Consider the following 17,135-nt stretch of genomic DNA (forward strand, 5'->3'; position numbering starts at 1 on the left):
AAAGCACAAACCAATTTATTGGCATGAATATCCGAGGCAGAGACCCAAGAATTATCCTCCTAGCCATAACCCTTCCATTTGACCAAATACTGGAGTCCCCGTCTGACCAAGCGAGAATCCAATATTTTCTCTACCTCATATTCCACATTGCCTTTAACCAAAACAGGGTCCGGAGGAGCCGCCACAGGAACTACTGGCTCCACAAACCTCTTCAACAGTGATTTGTGAAATACGTTATGGATTTTGAACGTAACTGGAAGAGCCAACCGAAAAGAAACAGGATTAAGAATCTCCAAAATCTTATAAGGTCCAATAAATCTTGGCTTAAATTTTGGAGATGCAACTTTCATAGGAATATTCTTAGATGACAACCAAACCATATCACCCACTTTAAACCGGGGACCAATGGTCCTATGCCGGTTGGAAAAACGCTGGGCCTTTTCCTGAGAGAGTGACAACTTATCCACCACTTGGTCTCATATCTGCTGCATTCTCACAACCACAGTGTCCACACCTGGGCAGGACGAAGATTCCACCTGTCGCGAAGAGAATCGAGGATGAAACCCAAAATTACAGAAAAAGGGTGACATCAAAGTGGCAGAACTAGCTCTATTGTTCAGGGCAAATTCGGCCAAGGGCAAAAATGAGACCCAATCATCTTGATCAGCAGATATAAAACATCTTAAATAAGACTCCAAGGTCTGGTTTGTTCTCTCAGTCTGCCCATTGGTCTGGGGATGAAACGCGGAGGAGAAGGATAACTGAATTCCCAGATTGGAACAAAAGGCTTTCCAAAATCTGGAAAAAAACTGGACCCCTCTATCGGACACAATGTTCTCAGGAATCCCGTGTAACCGAACCACCTGTTGTAAAAACAAGGGTACCAACTCAGCGGAAGATGACAACTTTGGGAGTGGTACAAGATGGACCATCTTCGAAAATCTATCACAAATCACCCAGATAGCAGTCATTCTCTGAGAGACAGGAAGATCAGAAATAAAATCCATTGAGATATGGGTCCATGGCCTCCTAGGCACCGGGAGGGGCATCAGCAACCCACTAGAACGAGAACAGGGTTTAGACTGAGAACAAGTCCCACAGGACTGTACAAAATTCCTGACATCACGAGACAAGGCAGGCCACCAAAACAACCGACTCACCAAATCTCTGGTACCAAAATTACCTGGATGACCAGCCAATGCGGAGAAATGGACTTCAGACATCACTCTCTTTCTCCACTGGTCAGGAACATACAGTCTTGCCATAGGGCAACACTCAGGTTTATCCTCCTGAAATTTCTCCAGGGCGCGTCTCAAATCGTGCGAAATGGCAGAAAGAACTACCCCCTCACCTAGGATAGTAGTAGGCTTGGTCACATTAAGAGAATCAGCAAAGAAACTCCTAGAAAGGGCGTCTGCCTTAACATTCTTAGTGCCCAGAAGAAAAGAGACCACAAAATTAAAACGCGTGAAAAACAAGGCCCATCTAGCCTGTCTAGGATTCAAGCGTTTAGCCGACTCCAGATAAATCAGATTCTTGTGATCGGTGAGGACCACAAATTGATGTCTAGCTCCCTCCAACCAATGTCTCCACTCCTCAAATGCCCATTTCATGGCCAACAATTCCCGATTCCCCACGTCATAGTTGCGTTCAGATGGAGAGAACTTTCGAGAAAAGAAGGCACAGGGATTCATCTTAGAAGTCACAGGATCTTTTTGGGACAAAACAGCTCCTGCACCAATCTCCGAAGCGTCTACCTCCACTTGAAATGGAAGTGAGACATCAGGTTGCCGTAGAACTGGAGCTGAAGTAAATCTCCGCTTAAGCTCCTGAAATGCTGAGACAGCCTCAGGAGACCAATTCAGCACATCAGCTCCCTTCTTGGTCAGATCCGTCAGTGGTTTGACAATACTAGAAAAATTACCTATAAATTTACGATAGAAATTAGCAAAACCCAAAAACTTCTGGAGAGCCTTCAGAGAAGTAGGCTGAACCCAATCATAAATGGCCTGTACCTTGGCCGGGTCCATTTCAATAGTCGATGGAGACAAGATAAATCCCAAAAATTAAATCCTCTGTGCACCAAAGAGGCATTTCGATCCCTTAACAAACAGGCAATTCTCCCTCAAGATCCGGAACACAGTCCGGACATGTTCCACATGGGAATCCCAATCACTAGAAAAGATCAAAATATCATCCAGATAGATGATCAAAAACTTATCTACAAAGTCACAAAAAATATCATTCATAAAGGACTGGAAGACAGAAGGGGCATTAGAGAGCCCAAAAGGCATCACCAGGTACTCAAAATGTCCCTCCGGAGTATTAAACGCCGTCTTCCATTCATCACCGTGCTTGATGTGAATAAGATTTTACGCCCCCCTGAGGTCAAGCTTAGTAAACCAGCAGGCACTCTTAACTCTGGAGAATTAATCAGACATCAGAGGTAACGGGTACTGATATTTAACCGTCATCTTGTTAAGGGAACGATAATCAATACACGGTCTTAATGAACCATCTTTTTTGGCCACAAAAAAAAACAGCGCCTAAAGGTGACGAGGATGGTCTAATATGACCCTTCTCCAACGACTCCTTAATATAGGATCGCATAGCATCATGTTCGGGTACAGATAAGTTGAAAAGCCGACCCTTGGGAAATTTATACCCAGGCATCAATTGCACAGTCATAACTCCTATGAGGAGGCAAAGACGCATACTTACTCTCACTAAATACATCAGAGAAATCAGCCAGATAATCAGGAATATCATGAGACTGAGGAGAGGTGGAGAAAACAGGAGCATCCCTAAGAACACACTGACAACCCCAACTCACCACAGACACAGATTTCCAATCCAAAACTGGATTATGAGTTTGCAACCAGGGAAAATCCAGAACAATAGTATCATGTAAATTATGCAGAACCAAATATTTACAATTTTCTTGGTGGTCTGGGGCAACTCGCATTATCACCTGGGTCCAAAACTGAGGTTTATTCTCTGCCAAAGGAGTGGCATCAATACCCCTCAAAGGAATAGGAGTCTGCAGAGGCGTCATGGAAAAACCACAACGTTTAGCAAAGTCCAAATCCATCATATTCAGAGCTGCTCCTGAATCCACAAAAGCCTTTGTGGAAAATGTGGACAAGGAGCAGATCAAAGTAATTGCCAAAAGAAACTTAGGTTGTACACTGCCCACAGCAAATGTGTGTGCAAAACGTTTCTCTCGTTTATGGCAGACAGAAATAGTATGAGAGGCGTCTCCACAGAAAAAACACAACTTATTACGCCTTCTAAACTCCTGACGTTGCGCCGTAGACAACACCCCATCACATTGCATAGGTTCTGACATTTGTTCAGAAAGTGGCAGCGCCTTCCGTGTATTTTTACGTTCACGTAAACGCCGATCAACTTGAATGGCTAATGACATAGAGCCATCCAGACCAGAGGGAACAGGAAATCCCACCATAACATCCTTTACGGTCTCTGATAAACCTTTCCGAAAGAGAGCTGCCAGTGCACTATCATTTCATGTAGTAAGGACCGCCCACTTTCGGAATTTTTGACAGTATACAGTAACTCTGCAGGATCCTGACCCTGGCTTAATGCCAACAGGGTTCTCTCAGCTTGATCAATGGCATTAGGTTCATCATACAACAACCCCAAAGCCTGAAAAAATGCATCCACATTAGTCAGAATAGGATTTTCAGGTGTCAGAGAAAACGCCCAATCCTGGGGATCGCCGCGCAGCAAGGAGATGATAATTTTAACCTGCTGCACAGAGCTCCCTGATGAGTTAGGCTTCAAGGCAAGAAATAATTTAAAATTATTCTTAAAATTCAGAAATTTAGACCGATCCCCTGAAAACACATCAGGAGTAGGGATCTTGGGTTCAGCAACATGTGACTGAATGAGGTATGTTGTGAGTTCATTTTTCCCTTCACCATTGAGGTCTGATGAACTCCCTCCTCTGGTGAAGGAAGGTAGTGAGGCTGATTACCAAACACCTGGGCAGTTAGATGATGACTGGGTGGCTGGAATTGAGGACTGGATATAAGGCAGCCGATGCCCTTCTGCCTTGCTGGTGAACCTGCTGGATTCTTGGAGACCAGTCTGATTCCTGCGTTTCAAAGCTAAGTTTTTCTGCTCTGCTTTGTACTCTTCAGTTTTGTTTTTGTTTTGCCTTGTTTTTTGGGAGTTCTGCCATCCCTGGCCGGGGGTGAGCTGAATTCCATTTTTGTCTCTGATCTGTTGATCTTTTGCTCTGTCTTCAGAATATACCTGAGTGCTGATATAGTCTTTTGAAGCCTAGCGACTTCAGGGCCTGTTTTTCCTATCAGTCGGTTGGCTCATTTTGGATAGGGTTTTTGCGGATGGCAGACAGCAGCTTTCCTATCCTGTCCTATTTAGTTAGCTTGGGCCCCATCATTTGCTCAACCTATCTTTCTATCTGTGTTAGTGTTTTCATCTTGCTTCACCGTCATTATATGTTGGGGACTGCCTATTGCTTTTGGGTCTGCTCTGGGGCAGTTTAGTTTTTCCCCTTTCTGTCTTTAGGCTATGTAGTTCTCCAGCTGTGATCGAGGGGTCTAGGGCACCGTAGGAACCCCCCCACGGCTACTGCTAATTGTTTTTTCTGGACTTAGCTAGTATTTTGTTTTTTTACTCCTTCGGTGACTCATCATAACAGAGGTAGGTAGAAATCCCCTGCACTTCAGCAGCAAGTTGCTCCACACGATCAGACAGTTGCTTAATCTCCATTAGGAGGAAAAAAAAATCCTCCTACGGCCCCAGAGAAAAAGAGGAAAAAATATTAAAAAAAAAAAATTCTGACTCTTTTTTTTTTTCTTTTTCTGTCGGGGGGGCCCTTTTTTTTTTTTAAACAATTCCTTCCTGCTTTTGAGTACCCTAGAATCTGTGGTATGGCTGGTGATTCTGTTATGAATGGTTCACTGAGGAGGAAAAAAGCAACAAACGCTAAGTCTCAGAAAACCAGAGAGGTTGGTCACTATGCAGACTGCAGAGCCCTGATCTTAACACACAACTAGAAGCAGTCGTGGAGCGTAACTACGGTGGTTCTAGACACCTCCTCACAACCGGAGCGCTACATAAGCCTAAAGCAGGAAGAGAGGAAAACTAACTCCCCAGAGCAGACCCCAAAGGAAAGACAGCCCCCCACATGTATTGACGGTGAAGCAAGATGAAAACACAAACAAAGGCAGAAAAATAGGCTGAGCAAAAGATGGGGCCAAACTAACTTGAAAGGACAGGAAAGGAAAGATACTGTCTGCAATCTGCCAAAAACCCTACCAAAAATAATGTCCAACGCTTCTGAAAACAAAATTAACCCTGAAGTCACTAGACTTCCGCCACTATATCAGCACTCTGGAATCTTCTGAGACAGAGCAAAAAAGAGGCCAATCTAATAAAGGACAAAAAGGCAAGTTGGCAAATACAGATAAATAAGAGTGGAAATTCAGCACAGCCCAGCCGGGCTGGCTGACCACACAAAAACTGAGTTGACCAACAAGAGCAAGTGTGAACATTAGCAAAAAACAAACTTAACTTGAGATGACTGGAGCAGAGCTGAAGTCCAAGACCTAAGTAGCAGACTAATCACCAGCAACAGGATAGGGCGTCGGCTGTCTTATATCCAGTCTGATACTCCAGAGATCCAATCACTATCCTCCTCGTCATGTGGCAGACCATTACCAATTAAACTAACCTCACTACCTCCTGTCACTACCAGAGGTAGAACGGAAGGAGAACTCCCAGCAGGTGGGGCAGAAAATGAGCTCATAACACAGTCCCTTTACATTCAGACGCCGACGGATAGTACAGGTTGACACTGTTGTACCCTTGGACTGCAGGGCAGCTTGAACTTGTTTGGATGTTAGTCGAGGTTCTTTATCCAACATCTGCACAATCTTGCGTTGAATTCTCTTGTCAATTTTTCTTTTCCGTCCAAATCTAGGGAGGTTAGCCACAGTGCCATGGGCTTTAAACTTCTTGATGACACTGCGCACGATAGACAGGAACATTCAGGTCTTTGGAGATGGACTTGTAGCCTTGAGATTGCTCATGCTTCCTCACAATTTGGTTTCTCAAGTCCTCAGACAGTTCTTTGGTCTTCTTTCTTTTCTCCATGCTCAATGTGGTACACACAAGGACACAGGACAGAGGTTGAGTCAACTTTAATCCATGTCAACTGGCTGCAAGTGTGATTTAGTTATTGCCAACACCTGTTAGGTGCCACAGGTAAGGTACAGGTGCTCTTAATTACACAAATTAGAGAAGCATCACATGATTTTTCGAACAGTGCCAATACTTTTGTCCGCCCTCTTTTTTATGTTTGGTGTGGAATTATATCCAATTTGGCTTTAGGACAATTCTTTTTGTGTTTTTTCATTTAAGACAAATTAAATGAAGATCATAATACCAAAGAATTTGTGTTTGCAATAATTTTCAGGAAGAAACTGAGTATTATCTGACAAAATTACAGGGGTGTCAATACTTTTGGCCACAACTGTACATAGAAGCTCTGTATATAGTGTTAGTGTACAGGCAATACAGTGATCACCAGTGACATTACATACAGGAGCTTTGTATATAGTGTATAGTGTACAGGTAATACAGGGATCACAGGTGACATTATACACGAGCTCTGTATATAGGTTATAGTGTACAAGTAATAAAGGGATCAACAGTGACAGTATACACAGGAGCTCTGTACATAGTATACAGTGTATAGTGTAAGGGTACAGGTAACACACTGACTCACCAGTGATGTCTGTAGTTGAAGATATTCATCATCGCTTTTCTTCTTCATCCAGTGCAGACTGGCATCACTTCTTACAGTCAGAACTAGCCTCTGCAGAAAACAGTTATCTAGAGCACTGCTTCCAGAGCACAGTCCCCAAATTTTCCCCAACTTCTACACTATGCCAGATGAAGAAGAAACCAACTTAATGTCATCCTGCCCAGTAACAGGACCTCCCCCCACTGAAAACTGTATCATAAAAAATACAATTCATCACAGAGGTAATAATATCCCTTAATTAGCCCCTACAGTAATAATGGCCCACATCCTGGCCCCTTCCTGTAATAATGTTTTCATTCTTGGCCCCACTGTGTCTCATTCTTGGCCCTCCTGTGTCTCATTCCTGGCCTTACGTGTCTCCATCCTGCCCCCAGGTCCCATATATCCTCTCATCCTGGCCCCATTTGTCTACATCCTGCCCCTAGGCACTATATGTTCTCCCATCCTGCCCCATAGCCATAACCATGGAAGTCCCAAAAGCACCGGTGAGTCAGAAAGTGCCAAAATTAAAAAAGAAATGCCCTCAACGTGCAGATACATTTGTGGAGTTTGATTTCAACAGCATTTACAAAGAAAATAAAGGAATTTTCAGCTTTTTGTCCAGAGAGAAGACAGTGAAATTCTCTGCAGCTCCAGAATCCATTAACGTTTATCCCAAAAACAAGTAGGAACTGAGGCAAACAGATATAGGTACAAGAGTTTGTTTTTAGTGGAGCATAGAGCAAACCCCAAGGCAATCCCTCCTTCTTTGTCTTGGGTCCAAAGTTTCACTGTTTAAATAAAGTTCTTTAGCAAGGCAACAGGATCATTCGGTAAATGATAATCTCTTCCAACTGATTTTCAAGACAATCTGGAATGTGGCACATGAGAATTTAGAGCTTTTTTAATTGACCATTCTTTAAAACGTAAAACCACTTAAGTGCCAAGAGAAAAAATTATCACCAAGGAGGAACGCAAATGTCAACCAGCAAGTTCATCTTTTAGCAGACTGAATAGGATAGCATAGAATATAGCCAGGAGAGTATCATAGTTCCAGACTAAATCAGCATGCAAGTTACTTTACTGGATGGCATAATGTCCCGCAGAGTTAGTCACTTGTGTAAGCACAGTATGGAATCTGCTGAAAGTTCGGCACAACCTGGTATGTCAAATACTCTATGAAAAACAGAAAGGAAGAAGAGTAGAGAATACATCATAGGATTGGCTATTTCTCTTTTAATGGTGCAGCCCAAGCTAAAACCTCTTCAGATAACTGAGAAAAATTTTTTGCCACTTTCGACCAGTCACAAAAAAATGATGCTGGTAACAAAGCTCAAAGTCTTTATTGCATTGGTTCACAAAGTCATGTGAGGTCTTAGTATCTCTATCAAAATTTACAGATGGAGCTTAATGTGAAGATATTCCCAGTCAAAATGTCCCAGGTAGGAATTAGACTGTAGCAGGTATTAAGGAGATGATGGTGAAACCCCAGAGGTCTGAGGCAGTATGTCCATATAGGCTGAGAGATGTTACACATCCTGGAGAAGCTGACTTTGGCTTACATCATGGTTCAAAACCAGTTCAGATAAATTCTCCATATCCGAAGGTAACAATATCATTGCCACTACATCTCTGGAATCTGTTATGAGTATTCAGTTAGCTTACAAGGTGAGATGGATTCACTAAGCCTCAAGTCAGTGTAGATACACTGACCCAGCATGTTGGCACAACAGACTTGAAGGGACATGGAACAGTAAGGTCCCAGAGAAAAGGCTATGTAGGATGTGAGATCAACAAGTGAGGCAGTGAACACCAGAAACCACAGAACCAGGATGGCAGGACAATAACAGGTCTGAAACAAAACTCAGATGAATGTAGCAAAATCAACAACACATTGTAGCATAACTGTGAACTGTCTCTAATACCTGTTTGTAATGCTTACAGCAAATGATTGGTTAACAGTCAGGTCACAGAAGCAGCATATGCAAGTTATAGAATCCACAGTAGATTGCAACTTGCTTTGAATAAACTATAATAACAGTTTGTGATGATTACTTCAAATGATGAGTTAACCAGCAGGTCACAGAAGCAGCAGATGCAAATAGTGCAAATCACAAGAATCTAAGGAAAAGATTGCAACACCAGAAACTTGATGGTGGAATTTTGATGGTGCCAAACAGAAACTGGAATGTGCTGAAGTGGAGTTTTAAAGGCCTTGGAAGATCATATCACTGTGGAACTCCAGGACACTTGTAAGACCTGACATGGAGGACAGCAAAGGACACTAGACAAAAATGTCAAATGATCGGAGCTTGACCTGAAGATAAAACAACAGGAGAGTAACACACTACTTACAATAAGGAACCTATAGGCTTGTACATTTCTCGTACATATTTAGTTACTTTGTTGTTAGTAGAATCAGAATGTTTAAGCCTTGCGCCAGTCCCACCCAGGAATGTTCCTGACCTCACAATAGAACATCAGCAAACTGAGCTGAAACACCAACTTTCAGGTAGGTTTACCTGTCATAAATTGGCCTGGATCGACCATGAATTTGGAAGAATTGTATTCGAAAAGTTGGACCAAACTCAACTCTAACACTGACTCAAGATATTTTGCAAAACATGTACTGTAGGTCTGTCACTTGTTTTCCTTGATATTTGAACAAAAGAGTTGATATAAAATAAGCATTGTTTTAAATCCATCTCGTATACCACAGCCATGATCCGCATAAGCTTGTTGATTATGAAGAAGGACTTTCCCCTACAACAAGACTGTTATTTTATTACTGCTGGAAGTTCATGTGCCCCCCCCCCCCCCCCGCATTAACATCTGCCCCAACCTGAAAACAAAATACTGCGTTCTCCTGGTCTAAAAGAAATATACCAAGTCTAAAGTAATTTAAGTGTACTCTGGTCATCATCAATCAGAAGTTACCTCCTTTCAATGAGTAATGTAGCACCACAATTCCCCTCATAGTTCCAAAACATGTAGATGTTTTTGTGTTAACTAAACAACTATCTCTCTTTTTAACAAAGTTTTATTAATTCAATTTGCAAATTATTGGTGGTACTATTTCAAACTCTATGATTATTACAGAGGACCTTTAAAAAAAATTTCATTTTGAGCTGGATAAATGCTGTAATACTGGCTATGGAGTAGAATAAAACATTTTTTTTTTACTTTGCCTTTCCATTGCGGCAATATAAGCTGTCGTATTTGGCACCTAATGAGTTAACTGTTAAGTCCACGTGGGTGTTATAATATACTTTTTGTGAAGCAACAAAAAGAGCGGTCTATAGGAGCGCTAAAGTATCAATAGAAATATCTAATTGTTCACCAATAAAAATTGCAGGGAATATGCAAACCATTTTGGAGACCTCTGAAACACCGGTGAAAGGGGAAGATATTATTTTAAGTGGTATGGATTTATCTATTTTTACAGTACATGATGTCACCTCCACCCAAACATTGGAGAAGGGGTCTGGAATAATTGGGAGTAATACAGTGTTAGAATTTATAACCAAGCCCTCAAAAAGCTTAATTACAATGGAAGGGACCCCATTCTCAGGGGATTTGATAGGTGAGAACAGTGGTGATCCAACGGGTGATTTGGAAGAACCCCATGGTCCTTCAAGGGATGGGGGTTCTAGTAATCAGGTTGATATATCTAATTTGATTAAATAGCTCTCTATTGATTATGCCATTGGTAAGAGAGACAGCAAGGGTGAGTTCCTATGGGGTACATAATGTGGTGGGTCCGATCACTAAGCCAGTTATGAATCCACCTAACAGTTGCCTTGTCCATTCCATACTTAGTCATTTTTTCAATAAGGATTGTATGAGATACTTTGTCAAATGCTTTGCTGAAGTCAAGATATACTATATCTACAGCATTTCCTTGATCCACCCAATCAGTGATTCCATCATAGAAGGAAATTAAGTTAGTCTGACATGACTTATTAGTTGCAAACCCATGCTGACTCTGTTTAATCACTTCATTCTTAATCAGGTACTGACATACATGTTGTTTAATAATTTGTTCAAAGATCTTTCCTGGTATAGAAGTCAGACTCACCGGCCTATAGTTGCCTGGGTCCACCTTCTTCCCCTTTTTGAAGATAGGAACAACATTTGCTCTTCTCCAGTCTTCTGGGACTTCTCCTGTTCTCCAAGAATTTTCAAAGATTATGGAGAGGGGTTCAAAAATTTCTTCTGCTATCTCCTTCAGTACTCTGGGGTGTAATTCATCTGGACCTGGAGACTTGAATTCATTTAGGTTAGCTAAGTGTTTCCTCACTATCTTTCTGTTTATAGATATCCTGGATTCTTCTATACTCTTAATAGGACAGTAAAGAACAGTTGATGTTACATTTCCTTTCTGAGAGAAAACAGATGCAAAATAGGAATTTAAAAGTTCGGCCTTCTCAACATCCTGTCTCACCATTTCATCATTTTCATCCTGTAAAAATCCTATAGCATCTTTGACTTTTCTTTTACTTTTGACATATCCCCAAAATCCTTTATTATTGCTTTTGACATCTCTTGCAAGCCTCAATTCATTGTCAGCTTTAGATAATCTGATTTGTGCCCTGCAGGTTCTGCAGACAGCATTATATTCTTCTTTAGATATGCCTCCCTCTTTCCATTTTATAAACATTTTTTTCTTCCTTTTTGGCATGTGTTTAAGTCCTGTGTTCATCCATCCTGGTTTCCTTAAATGCTTCCTATTCTTCCCTCTTTTCGGAATTGTTAACAATTGTGCTTTGAGAATTTCATTTTTCAAGATTTCCCATCCTTCCTGGACATTTTTGTCTTTTAGGATATCCAGCCATTGGATCCCTCCAATTCTCTTTCTGAATCCCTTAAAATCTGCCTTTCTGAAATCTAACCTTGACGTCTGAGTCTTCACAGGTCTTCCTCCTCTAGTTATCCAAAATTCTAAAATAGCATGGTCGCTACCTCCTAGGGTCCCAGCCACTTTTACCTCCTCAACCATTTCCTCCCTGTTTATAAGGATTAGATCCAAGGTAGCAGTTCCCCTTATTTTCTCCCTTACCTTTTGGAAGATAAAGTTGTCAGCAAGAGAGGATAAGAATATCCTTGATCTGTTAGTTTTGCCTGAGAGAGATTCCCAACAAATGTCTGGATAGTTGAAATCTCCCATGACAACTATGTCATATTTTTTGGAGAACTTGGCCATTTGATGCATAAAGAGTTCATCCATATCTTCAGCTTGCACAGGCGGCCTGTAGTAAATGCCTACAATGGTGTCCTTTCCATTGTTCTGTCCTTGTATTCTTACCCAAACAGTTTCCACAGAACTCCCAGTCTCTGAAGCTTCAATCTCTGTGCAGATATACGCGTTTCTAACATACAATGCGACACCTCCTCCTCGTTTATCAAGTCTGTTTCTTGCAAATAAATTGTATCCTTCTAGCCTTGTATTCCAATCATGTGTATCGTCCCACCAAGTTTCAGTGATTCCAATGACATCATATTTCTTTTCCTGCGTTAGTAGTTCCAATTCTCCTTGTTTGTTGCCCATGCTTTGTGCAGTAGTATAGAAACCATTTAGTTTGTGATAGGTTTCTCTTTCTCCAATATTTTTATTAATTAGATTGTTTCGTCTTTGTTCTTCCTTTCCACTTCTAATAGCAGAGTTCTCAATAGCATTTGTCAGGTGTATGGCTTTTTCTGGTCTTTTGCTTCCCTTCCCATGTTGTTCTAGTTTAAAGCTCTCCTTATAAGTGTAGCAAGGCGACTTCCAAATACATGTTTTCCAGTCTTCGTAAGGTGCACCCCATCTCTAGCAAGTAGTCCATCATATAGGTAATTCACTCCGTGATCCATAAATCCAAATCGTTGCTGATGGCACCATCGACGTAGCCAGTTGTTCACCTGCAGAATCTTATTCCACCTCCTTGTTCCATGGCCATCCACTGGGAGGATGGAAGAGAAGACCACCTGCGCTCCCAGTTCTCTCACTTTCTTGCCTAAGTCTTCAAAGTCTCTGCAGATGGTTTCCAGGTCGTTTCTAGCGGTGTCATTTGTCCCCACATGTAGTAGCAGGAATGGGTAGTCATCTGTAGGTCTGAAGAGTCCTGATATCCTGTCAGACACATCTTTAATTTTTGCACCTGGAAGACAGCACATTTCTCTTGAAGTTATATCCGGTCTGCAGATAGCGGCCTCTGTTCCTCTCAACAGGGAATCCCCCATGACCACCACTCTCCGTTTCTTCTTCACAACATTTTTCTTTCTCCATCCAGGAGGACTCTGAGGGCGTACAAGGTTGCTGTTTGTGGGCAAAGTATTATCCTGATGTATTTCTTCATCGTTTTCCTGCGTGAGAGCCTGGTACTGGTTCCTGAGAAGTATGGGTGCTGACTGCCTCCTGATCCTCCTGCTTCTCTGGGTCACATGTCTCCATTCCTCTGTTTCTTCAGGTGCACTTCGAATTTCTTCTCTTTCTGTAACAAGAAGAGATAATTCTGCTCTGTCTAAGAACTCTTCACCTTCCTTAATGATCTTCAACGTAGCTAACCTCTCTTTGAGATTTTGCAACTTTTCCTTCAACAAGGACACAAGCTTGCATTTGTGGCATGTGAAGTTTGGCTTTTCCACTGGTAAGTCTGTGAACATGTAGCAAGAATTGCAGCTCACCAAATGGCTCCTGTCCTCTTCGATATTGAGATTTCTTAAAAACGATGAAAGATGAGCCAAAATATCAGCGCGCAGTTTTCCGATTTTCTCTTTTCAGCTGCAACGGCCAAAACCCAGTGATCGTTGAGCTCGCGGAGACTCTTCTCTTATCCCAGAAGGCACTGGGAATATGCAAATGATCTCCTCAAGACTCTTCCCCTATACTATAATAAGGATAGATACATCCATATATATATATATATACCGCCAGACATCCAGACAGCCAAGAGATTCAGAGATCCAAAGAACCAGAGAATCTCAACAGGACAGCAGCCAAGACATCATGGCTCCAGCATGAGGGACACAGATTTGTCATTCTACAGGATGCCAGCTTAGGGGATCACGGCTGTGGCTGGAAGAATACAGATCTGCTTCGTTGACCATCGCGGAACCATTGATACGGTTGGAGTCATCAGGATTTGGACCCACGGGTTGCCAGAGCCCCATGGATACATTTGAGGGGGCCAGGAATGGGACTCGCCTGGCTCCATGGAGATGTTCAAAGAAGCCAGGTTGTGTCCATCTGGTCAACTGGCCTTGTATCTCAATGGACTGTTGTGTTCCTAAGCTTGTCGTTACATCCTCTCTGTGCATGCCACAGGTGGTGTAGTTAGCCATGGAAGCTGTGAAGTCAGAGCTGCTTTTATCCAGGCGAGTCAGGGAAGGATGAGACTCTGTAATATTGCACCCTCTTGAGTATTTTGCTGGGACTGTTCTATGTGTTGAGTGTTTTGTGGTTCAGTAAAGTATTGCCACACTGTTTTACCCTCACCCTGTGTTGTCTGGGTAGTATCATGCCCACGGGGTAAGGAGAGCAGGCGTTTGGTGGGATTATCCTTGCCCCATGCGGTTTCGGCTAGCAAACCAGGGTATCCTCTGACCCCGTGTCTCCACTGGGGGCATGTTCTTTTTCTACTCTGTTGCTGTCTGCTTATGATTGGGCATCTCATACAGGGAGCAGAAGTACATGCCTCCAATTAAAAATATCTGATAACACCCACTTGTACTTAATAAAAGTTAACTCATTAGGTGCCAAATCCTTTGATAGCTAATATCTATATAACTGAGAGGTGAAATTAAAAACATACAAACAAACACTTATTCCACCCTGCAGCCACTATTATATAATGCCTCCATTTCAACTCTCTTTAAATCCTTACTGTTCATTTAATAAACATCAACTTTGTTATTGTAACTCAAATAAGACATTTTTTTTCTGAAAGAATTAATAAGACAGCAGGACGTGGAAGGATATTACTGACAGCTACAGCCTCAGGAGGAATCTAAAACTATCCGAATTCATTCTCAGCTCTGCATGACAAGTCATCTGTGGAAAAACTCAAGTGTAACCCTATGAACCAATGGGGTGCCCTCTGGGTAGGCCAAAATACACTCCATTACATTAACACTGTCAAGAAGGAAAGTGGTGGAATTATGGAAATCAAAGGATGGACAGACGTGTTAATGAATTTCAGCTGATAAAAAATAGAATTTTTTTTTTATTTTTGAAATCATCTAAATTTATTCAGTATGGAGTATGAGCGCCATGAGCAGAAATCCCCGCACTTAAATACTTTGGCTGCCATCAATGGCTATTAATGAATGTCTGAGCAGGAAAAAAGGATTCCAGCGGGACCATGTAGAAAAAGTGAGTAAAATCCACATTTATAGATTCACAGTTAAAGTTTTGTCAGTGTTCACATTGCCTCCATTAGTAAGGCTTTAATTAGCCGTAAGATCTGTTTCACACATACGTTTTTTTCATCAGTTGCAATCCGTGAAAATGGTGGGACACGGAACCGCAACTGTTTTGAAAGCAACGTGTGCTACTGGACCGTTGCTTTGACGGATCCGGGGAAGGCAGAAATTTAAAGGAACCCGTGTCCGGGGAGGAGAGAGAGAGAGGAGAGAGAGAGAATTTTTTTCAGCCGCCAGACCTGGCATTTAGGGTTAAATTTCCGGCAGAGGCAATTCTTCCGGGCATGCGCAGTATACAAATGCGGATCCGGCCAGCAGAAAAACGTTTCAATGTCCGTCCTGTCATGTCTGCGGACGCCAAAATTTTGGCGGATCCGTAAAAAACGGATCCAACGGATGACCATCCGTCAAGATCCGCCGATAATGCAAGTCATTGGGGAAAAAAACGGATCCGCCAAGAAAAATGGCGGATCCGTTTTTTTTTGCAAAACGGCGGATTTTGACTGATGGTGACAGATGGATGTGTGAAAGAGGCCTAACGCGTAGGTCAACTACTGGGCTGCTGGATGATGTCAACACTGACAACATTTTAAATGTGAATCTGTAAACATGGATTTTACTCATTTTTTTTTTACACGATCCAGCTGGAATCCTTTTTTCCCGGCTCTATCTTCAAGCCGCACCCAGAGCAGTTCCGTGCGGGACAATGAACTGCATCCATCCGCTACATCAACGGTAAGCTGACTCTCCCTCTCCCGACTCCCCTGTTTTCCATAATGGATGTCTGAGGAATGTTCTGCCGCACTGAATGCCCTTGGGTATGTTGCACTTGGGCAGCTCCCCTTGGTAAATGGATATTCATACCAATCATAGTCTTTGAGCATGTTAGTTTTTTTGGAGACCTAGTGGTTTGCACACATAAAAAGTTGTCCTATCTTGATCCAACTCTTGGCTCCTAATTTCATGTTCAACACAAGTAATGGTAAGAAGATTCATTTTCAAAATTGTTCCTTGTTTTCAGTTATTTAATAGTATTAAACACATTTATGGCAAATAGTCAAATTTATTGAAAAAAGAAACACACACTATCCTGTCTATTATATTTCAGGTTTCATCGCTATGGTGAAAGCATCAAAGCCTCAAGGCTAAAAAGACAACAAGAATATAACCCCTAATGTACTCCTAACAGCCAACTCATTAATGGATGACAATTATTTGTGCTTTTCATACCTATGTCATTTATAAAATGTCTGTTTGTAAATGTTTTTTTCCAAATATTGAAATCTTTACCAACAGACTTTTCCATTACTGAGATAGAAGATGACAGTTGGTGCTTTTAACATTCTATGAAAGAGCTAGAGGCCAACACAGACATCCTGCTGAAATCTCAATAGAACCAACTGCCATCTTCTATCTCAGTAATAGGCAAATCTGTATACACTGAAGACAGATTTTACCCGTGAATTGAGAATTGTGAGAGTGACTGATAAGTCCAGGAGGAGAAAGAAGCAGATTTCTCTGCTATATTACAAAGTTTATTATTTTCATGTGTAATATTAATTAAAATGAGTTACTCTTTATGTACCATAAAGAAAAGCTGTATCTGCTTCCAACAATACTGAGATTATTCTGATCACCCTCTTCGGCACTATGCAGCTCAACTGAAAAGTACAGGGTCTATTTTGGTACCCATGGAGGAAAATTGCCACCTTATTCAATGCCACTCCTTATTATACTTAATTTGACAACTTTAAACATGAACTACATCACAAATTTTACATCGAGTGGTTTAGAGTTTCATGATGGCCCTCTTGTCATATCCCTGGGGGTCCTGACTGTCTTGCCAGTTAATATCTAATATCTTTGTTGGCCTAGAGTAAATGAGGGGTTAGTTAGTGCTGGAATAATTTGTCTGTGATGGTATTTGATGGTTATT

The 17,135-nt window shown here is 41.7% G+C and overlaps 1 protein-coding gene across 1 annotated transcript in view; it reads left to right on the top strand.

The window, feature by feature from the left end:
• The window catches only part of LOC141047780 (parvalbumin beta-like), a 141,362-nt gene extending 124,876 nt beyond the window's left edge, over positions 1-16,486 (top strand). Inside the window, exon 5 of the mRNA XM_073543068.1 lies at positions 16,308-16,486. Within this exon, the coding sequence (XP_073399169.1) occupies positions 16,308-16,348 (41 nt within the window). The 3' untranslated portion in view covers positions 16,349-16,486. The remainder of the gene's footprint in view (positions 1-16,307) is intronic.
• The last annotated feature ends 649 nt before the right edge of the window (positions 16,487-17,135 follow it).

Source organism: Dendrobates tinctorius, unplaced genomic scaffold (genome assembly GCF_039654945.1).
Source record: "Dendrobates tinctorius isolate UK_male_01 unplaced genomic scaffold, ASM3965494v1 ptg000129l, whole genome shotgun sequence".
Taxonomy (NCBI): domain Eukaryota; kingdom Metazoa; phylum Chordata; class Amphibia; order Anura; family Dendrobatidae; genus Dendrobates; species Dendrobates tinctorius.